At 45.8% G+C, this 8,499-nt stretch overlaps 1 protein-coding gene across 1 annotated transcript; it reads left to right on the forward strand.

Moving 5' to 3' along the window:
• The first annotated feature begins 251 nt into the window (after positions 1-251).
• LOC114819803 (uncharacterized) lies at positions 252-4,707 on the forward strand. Its single transcript, XM_029089448.2, has 3 exons — positions 252-511; positions 1,166-3,569; positions 3,649-4,707. Exons 2-3 carry the CDS (start codon positions 1,476-1,478, stop codon positions 4,507-4,509), a joined length of 2,955 nt encoding a protein of 984 aa, XP_028945281.2. The 5' UTR covers positions 252-511; positions 1,166-1,475; the 3' UTR covers positions 4,510-4,707.
• Positions 4,708-8,499: the final 3,792 nt, after the last annotated feature.

An 8,499-nucleotide genomic window follows, 5' to 3' on the forward strand; every position in this document is an offset into this window, starting at 1 on the left:
CCTCTCTTCACGCGGATCACTGTTTGCACAGCTACTGTACTGCATTATTCTCTGCACTCCTCTCTTCACGCGGGTCATTGTTTGCGACAGCTATTGTACTGCATTATTCTCTGCACTCCTCTCTTCACGTGGATCATTGTTTGCGACAGTCACCATTATTTGTACGATCACCGCACTTTTTTTTTTTTTTTTTTTTTTTTTTTTTACTCCTCTGAGTCTCTTCTGCATATATATATACATATGTATACTTATACATGGGATCGCACCGTCACTGCACAACCATTGCACAACCTCAGCCACTGTATTGCTTACTGCCTTGCATCGTCACTGCATCGTTGTCCGGTAATCATGCGCTGCTGCTGACTGCAATCACAACTGCGTGCACTGCTTCCTTGCTGCACTGCGTTCTTCGCTTCTGATGTCTGTTGAACTTGGCGCTGGACAAAAAAGGTAGCTGCAAGTGTAGGTTTGAAGGCTGTGGTGAAGGAAGGGACGAAGGCTGCCAGTGCAGGTTTGAAACAAATTCATTTGTGATGCTTATTTGTTTTAAGTAGAGGCTCTGACATGCATATATATATATATAGCAGACGGCCCTAACATGCATATATATATATATATATATATATATATATATATATAGAGGACGGCTTCTGGGCTTCTGACACGCATATATACATATATATATATATATATAGAGGACGGCTTCTGGGCTTCTGACATGCATATATATATATATATATATAGGACGGTTCTGTCATGCACGAAGCATGCATTTACACATATATATATCCTGGAGCCGCAGACAATTGGAGGTTTTGGACATGACGTGCGTACATATATATATATATATATATGTTGAGTGTCTCATGGCTTGTCCCGTCGCTTTGCATGTGTATATATATATAAGTTGGCTGGCGGTTGTCCCATCGTACTGCCTGCATATATATATATATATGGAAGTTGGTTGTGATTGATGCACACATGTACATATATATGGGAATTGATTTGTCCCCTCACCAAACCGTGCACTTGTTTCATCACCATGCATATATGTGTAAATATAACATAATATAATGTTTTTTTTTTTTTTTTTTTTTTTTATTTTTTTTTTATATATGCACGATGTGTGTGCTCCCACTGATGGATTTGTTTGCTATGATGCCAGGAATCTTTGATCTTGAGAAGGCAGAGCTTGACGCCAGGATCTTCACGAAGCTTTTAGAGCCGCGGTAGCAGGTCGTGGGTGTGCCAGATACTGCAACGAGGTTTCGCTGTGTAGTGCCTTTTGATCACAGTTTTCCCTCGGTGGTGTGCTGCCGTGTGGAGCTGTGCAAGAGACTGCAGCGGGGCTCCGCCGCGAGTTTGCGTAGCATTTTGGTTTCCTCTGCCACTGCAGCGTGCTTTGAAAGACCGCCCTGTAGCTGCCTTCTTTGCCGCCCTGCTCAAGTTTTGTGGCTGACTTTTTTGTTGCAGTCATGGTGTTTCTCAAGTGTTTTAAAAGCAACACTATCACCATTCTTGCAAAGGAAGGCGATTCACAGGATAGTGGAACGACGTTAAAGCTTTATGCGCCACTTACCGGCCCCAAGGCGCTTGCCCTTCCCGCAAAAGACAATTCCATGCATATTAAGTCGTGGTCTTCTGAAGTACCTTGGGATGTGGTAGACTCTGTTCGACTGAATGCAAAGAAAAAGGCATGCACATCGATGAGTCTTATCTTGAACCATTCGCACCATGTTCGTGACAATCATTCAGTTTCGTTTGAGCTTCTTGGCGATCGTATCCGTAGCGGAGCTATGGCTTGGAGTAGCACCTTGTCGACTACTGGAGGAGCCGCCTTTGTTGAGTTTTATTGGGAATGGCTTGAAGATGTCTTGAGCCGTTCCAAAGATATGCTTACCAACACGGGCCTTTATCATGCTGTATATGCATCTCTGTTCAGTTATGACCGACATCCTTCCGTCATTCGTGCATTCTTCGAGCATTGGTGTTCAGCGACCAACACACTTCATATGGCTCGAGGGGAGATGTCGATCTCGCTTTGGGATCTCCATAAGATAGGAGGCTTGCCAATCCAGGGACAATTTTACGATGAGGTTGTTCCTAGTGTGGAAGAGTTTTCTTATCGCAACAGCCGAGGATTACCTGCAAGCTGCCGCTATTTGTTTGGGGCATACCATAAGCTTTTCCAAGAGGCCCCAGGTAAGTCAGGCGTGAAGATCTCTTCATGGATCCAATTTTGGTATTGGGATGCCATGAAGTACAAGAGGCCTTCGAAGAAAAGCGGTCGTAACAAGACAACCAGGCCTAAGGGGGACTCGGACCCGTCGGGTGTCATTGGTCCAGCTGTTCGTCGTACTTCTGCTGAGTTGAAGGCATTCGAGGATTGTGGCGTGGCGTCAGAGCACTTAGAAGAATCTTACTTAGCCGCTCTCTTAGCTTGTTGGCTCTGTAAGTTTGTTTTCCCCAAGGATGATGTCAACTTCATTCGTCCCGGAGTCTTCAAAGTTGCTAGCAAGATGGCTGTAGGCGAATCTTTTAGTCTTGCTATTCCAGTTTTAGCCAACATTTACGACGGCTTGAATGTTATTTCGAACTTGGCAAGCACTGAAGATCGTGCTGCGGTGCTCCCTTACCACTATGTGTATGGTTGGTTGGGTGAGTATTTTGGCACTCATTTTTCTTCGTCAACTTTAGACAAGTCAGGTCCTTCTTCTCCGACTTCAGTCAAGTTGGGGCCTTTAATGACGAAGTATTCTGGTGTGCTTTCTGCGAGGAGTCTTGATGATTCGCAGGCTCAAACACTGTTTAGAAGTTGTGAAGGTTTAAAAATGGACCGCCTGGCGAGAGTTGGCTCAGTACGGCGAGGCATCATGGATGATTCGCATCTTCGCTCTTCAGATTTGTCTTATCTCATAAGTCTTCGCTCAGCGTATGTTTCTTTGCGGCAAGAAAACCGATGCGTCGTTCAGCCGTACAATCCTCACCGTTTTAGCAGGCAATTTGGTTTTGTCCAAAATGTGCCTGGCAGGCTGAAGGAAAAGGCCCAATCAGAATCCTTGCAAGCCGTGTATATGCATTGGGAGTCTTGTACCCGTGCATTTACGAATGCTTATATCACCCTGCCAGCCAAGGACGAGTTCAGGGGTAATCCAGTGACTCGTGTTTACGCGCATTGGTGGTCAAAGGTACATCATGAGGATTTGGGGATGGCAAGTGGTAATAATTCTTCCCATTCACGCCACGATGCGTTGAAAGAAGGCAGTTTTGCGACTCCTATGCAGCTGGTACCTTTTGATTGTGTGAGTGCAACTCCCTTGCAAGACAGACCTGTGGCTTTAGTCCGTCAACGTTTGTGCTCATCTCCTCACCATTTGGATGCTTCTGAAGAGGCGGGTGACGAGGTTGATTCGTATGAAGATGGACTTGTTTTGCGGCAGCGCCAACAAGTTTTAAACAAACGACCACTTGAAGTTGCTCAGGTTGACAGCGATGTCAATTTTCGTCATAAAAAGAAAGAAGTGTTTAGGCCTCCCCAATCCGATGGTCGTGTGTCTCTAGAGAAAGATGTATGCATTTCTTTCTTTCTCATGACTTCTTATTCTTATTTCAGCTTTTGCTTCTAACACCTCTCTTCGTCTTCTTTAGGTTGGGCCTTCTTGTCCTTTTGATTTGGCGGCCGCGGGTGTTCACTCCTATATGGATATGCTACTTGGAGGCAATCTACTTACAGACGGGGAGATTGGGGATCCGCCCGGTGAAGAGCTCGTTCAAAATTCGCCCAATCTTCCAAGCCTGCCGTGTGTAGGTGAAGGCGTACAAGAGTCCATCATACGTCCAGCACCTTTGCCAGCTAGTTCTGCGATCTCTTTGAGAGGGCCGAACCTTAATGGTACCGAGCAATTTATCCATCGCCTCAAACTTCGCGCTGCCTTGGATGTCAAAAGCCATATTGAGAGTAGGATTTCGAAGTGTTCGCTGGAAGACCTTTCATTGCTCGAAGAAGATTTGTCGAAGCTTGTTTCTACGATTGACAACCTTAATGTTGATTCTTCGTCTTTGAGGAACAAGATTGCCGAACTTATGGCCGCCTCCACTGAGTATTCTTCCTTGCACGCTATTTCCTTGAAGAAATTGAGCCCAGATGATCGAGCTCAACAGCTTGCAGCGATAGACTTGTCCTTGGCCCGAGTCCGGTCTTCTCAGCAAGTTGCTTCGGGAGATTATCAAGTCACAGAGGCTTATTTAGCTTCCGTCCAGGTGCGTCTGGATGCGTTGGTACGAGAGCGAGAGCAGTTGGGAACCCAAGCATCACAACTTGAAAAAGTTCTTGCAGAACAGAGGGCTACACTTTCTCAGCACCATGAGGAGATCTCACGTCTAGAACAAGAGAAAGGCCTGGCTATGGATTTGCCCACCTTGTCTCCGACCGAGGTGGAGACTTTGAAGACTTTGGAAGGCTTGCTTCAAGATCGCCTCCGTAGTTTTAGGGACATATCTTTCCAGTAATATTTTCTGTTTTTTTTTTTTTTTTTTTTTTTTTTTTATTATTATTATTATTATTATTTTTTTTAAAGAAATGAAGTATTCGCCTTCTTGCATTTGCTCTTTATTCTTCAAAGTATTTGTGTTTTTGTTGATGATGTGACTGTACTTGAAGTTTTTGAAGTTTCAAGTTGCCTACGTACCCCCGGTTGATGAGGGATCAAGTCATAACGTAGTTCAAATGAGCGATGAATTTATTTATTTATTTTTTTTTATAGTGATTTTGATGATGATTTTGCCGTACACAGTTTATGCTCTTGCGGGCCAGGAGCTTTGTGCCGTGTGCAGTTTAGGCTCATGCAGGCAAGGAGTCTGGTCGTCGCCTTTTTAGGGGTAGTAACGCTTCAAGAATCTGCCATTGATGGGACCGATCTTCAAGCCGTCTTCTGCCATGATTAAGTAGGCGCCGCTTGTGTAGACCTCTTGTATTACGTACGGTCCATCCCACTTTGATATGAACTTGCTTTTTGTCTTGTGAGTTGTGATGATAGGCCTTCGTAATGCAAGGACGAGATCTCCAGTTCGGAAAGACCTTGGGCGGACCTTCTTGTTGAATGCCTTGGATAACCGTGCTTGGTAGCATTCCAGGTGTTGTTGAGCTTCGAGCCTTCTTTCGTCAAGTGATTCCAACTCTTGAAGGCGCAACTTTGCATTCTCTTCATCAGTCAAGCCTTCTTGTATAGCCATCCTAAGTGAGGGGATTTGACTTTCTAGCGGCAGAACAGCTTCCACGCCATATACGAGAGAATAAGGGGTAGCTTGGGTAGGAGTCCTATGTGTCGTCCTATATGCCCAAAGTGCTTCGCTTATTCTTTCGTGCCAGTCTCTCTTTGTTCAGCCGATCACTTTCTTTAAAAGGTTGCACAATGTTTTGTTGAATGCTTCTGCAAGACCGTTGGCCGGAGCATGATACATGGAAGACTTGTGTTGCTTGAACTTGTATTTCTCACAAAGCTCGTCTACAAGTCGGTTGGAGAACTGTTTTCCATTGTCAGTGATAATGTAGCGAGGCACACCATATCTGTGGATGATATGCTCTTTGATGAAACGGACAACAGTTTCCTTTTTTACTTCCCTTAGTGGTATGGCTTCAGCCCACTTGGAGAAGTAATCTGTTGCAGCTAGGATGTAAGCTTCTCCCGCAGACGACTTTGGAGTAATTGGTCCCACGACGTCCAATCCCCATGCATCGAATGGCCATGAAGCAGTTGTAGGGTGTAATGGTTCAGGTGGTTGATGTATGAAGTTGGCGTGGAATTGGCAGGCTTGGCACCTTTTAGCATGTTCCAGGCAATCCTTCACCATACTTGGCCAGTAGTAACCCATTCTCTTGAGCTGGAAATGTAGCTTTGGTCCAGATTGATGCGCCCCGCACACGCCTGAGTGTGCTTCTTCCATGGCTTGATTGGCTTCTTCCTCACCTAGGCATCTTAGAAGTACTCATTCGAAAGAGCGCCGGTAGAGTGTTTCTTTGTAGTAGAGGAAGCGAAGTGCTCGTCGACGTATTTCAGAGCGGTGTCTAGGATCATTTGGAAGTTTTCCATACTCCAAGTAGTCAATCAATGGTTGTCTCCATTCCTCAACATCGACTGGAAGTACCGAGATGACGTTTGTATCATCTAGTAGCATTTCGGTGGCAAGGGGGATGACCCATCTTTGGCAAACTGGCACATCTGCGGCTTCGTCTTCTCCTAGTGTCATACTCGAGGCTAGGTTAGCGAGAGCGTCTGCCATTTGATTTTCTTTTCTCGGCACATGTTCTAGTGTTACGGCCTCGAACTTTTGTAGCAGCTGAGTTGCTAGTCGGAAGTACGGGACGAGATCGTCTTTCCTCACCTCATATTCAGTCAAGAGTTGACTAATTATGAGCTTGGAGTCGCCATATACCTCGAGGGTTGTGATTTCCATGTTGATCGCCATTTGGAGCCCGATGATTAGTGCTTGGTACTCAGCGACGTTGTTGGAGCACAATTCACTTAGTTGGAATGAATAAGGTAGTATTTGCCTTTGTGGCGACATGAATACTACTCCTGCCCCTGCTCCATCTGCTCGTGCGGATCCGTCGAAGAACATCGTCCATCTCGGGAATATGTCAATGTAGAATACCTCCTCGTCAGGCAAGTCGTCTGAGATTTTCCAATCGGCTGGGATTGGGTGATCGGCAAGGAAGTCTGCTAATGCTTGTCCCTTGACGGCTTTAGCTGGGACGTAAATGATCTCGTATTGATTGAGAATCAACGCCCATTTAGCTAGTCGCCCTGTCAAAACTGGCTTGGACATGACGTATTTAACCGGGTCAGCTTTAGCAACCAAGTGGATGGTGTAAGCATGCATGTAATGTCTGAGCTTCTGGATGGCAAACACCAAGGCAAGGCACATTTTTTCTATTGGGGAGTAGTTCAACTCAGCGCCGGTGAGTGTTCGACTCAGGTAGTAAAGCGCTCATTCTTTCTGGAATTCGTTTTCCTGTGCCAAGAGTGCTCCCACTGAACTTTCCTGAGCGGCGATGTACAATATGAGTGGTTTCCCGGGCACAGGCGCCCCCAGGACAGGTGGACTTGATAAATATTTTTTTATGCTTTCAAAAGCATTGTGGCACGCTTCGTCCCATACGAACGGGACATCCTTTTTCATGAGTCGACTAAACGGTTGACAACGCCCTGCAAGGTTGGAGATGAAGCGTCTGATGAAGGCTAGTCGTCCTTGTAGACTTTTCAGCTCGTGCAGGTTTCTTGGCTCGGGCATGTTTTGAATGGCCTTGATCTTTGATTGGTCCACTTCAATGCCACGGTGTTTGACAACGAAGCCGAGAAACTTTCCAGAGGTGACGCCAAATGCACACTTTAACGGGTTCATCTTGAGGTTGTATTTTCGCAGCCTTTCGAACACTACTCGTAAATCCTTCAAGTGATCTGATCTTTTCTTTGTTTTGACCACCACGTCGTCTACATAACATTCCACGTTTTTGTGTAGCATGTCATTGAAGATTTTCTGCATTGCTCGCTGATATGTGGCTCCAGCGTTCTTTAGACCAAAGGGCATCACCTTGTAGCAGTAGATACCTTTTGGAGTGCGGAATGCTGTTAGTTCCTCATCTTCGAGAGCCATACGAATTTGATTGTATCCAGAAGAGCCGTCCATAAATGACAGTGCCTCATGGCCAGTGGTTGCGTCCACCATGATTTCGATGATCGGCAAGGGAAAGTCATCTTTCGGGCAAGCGTCATTGAGGTCCCGAAAGTCTACACAAACACGTATTTGTCCAGATTTCTTAAGGACGATGACGATGTTGGAGATCCACTTGGGGTATTGCACCTCTCGAATGAAGCCTGCTCCGATTAGCTTGTCAATCTCTACCTCGATTTGTGGAATGAGCTCGGATCGATAGCGCCTTTGAGTTTGCTTTATCGGTCTCGTTCCAGGCTTAACTGCAAGATGATGTACAGCGATGACAGGGTCAAGGCCGGACATTTCCTTGTAAGTCCAAGCAAAGACGTCTTTGTACTCTGATAACAGTTGGTAATACTCGTCTACCTCGTCCGCACTTAGCAGCGCACTCACGAAGATAGGTCTCTGCTCCTCTTTTGTGCCTAAGTTGAGCTCCTTGAGATCATCGACCGTGGATTGCCCCCCATCCTCAAGTTGCGGTGGCGCAGCAGTGACATCTTCTTCGGGGATCTCATCTTCTTTGCTTTCTTGGATCGTGATGTGGAAGACATCTTGGAATTCCTCTTCGGTGTCGTCCTCTTGGGCTGGTTGGCATGAAGATTGTTCAGTGTGGATGATGGTGCGCCTTCTTACTTTTAGTGGTCCATTTGTGTCCACCTCCAAGATTGCTTGGCGCTTCATCCTTGAAGGAATCGAGCTTCGAATATCACATTTTTCTGCTATCATGTCGAGCTTTTCTTCCTTTGACGTTGTCTTCCTATTTCTAGAAAACTTCTTGTTGTCTTC

This window comes from Malus domestica, chromosome 11 (assembly GCF_042453785.1).
Source record: "Malus domestica chromosome 11, GDT2T_hap1".
In the NCBI taxonomy this organism is placed as follows: domain Eukaryota; kingdom Viridiplantae; phylum Streptophyta; class Magnoliopsida; order Rosales; family Rosaceae; genus Malus; species Malus domestica.

What these genes read in the sequence shown, in the direction of transcription:
- LOC114819803 (XM_029089448.2), top strand. Translation starts at nt 1,476, where the DNA reads ATGGTGTTTCTCAAGTGTTTTAAAAGCAACACTATCACCATTCTTGCA. An exon ending in GTGTGTCTCTAGAGAAAGAT is followed by an intron (nt 3,570 to 3,648) that starts GTATGCATTTCT and finishes CGTCTTCTTTAG; the next exon opens with GTTGGGCCTTCTTGTCCTTT.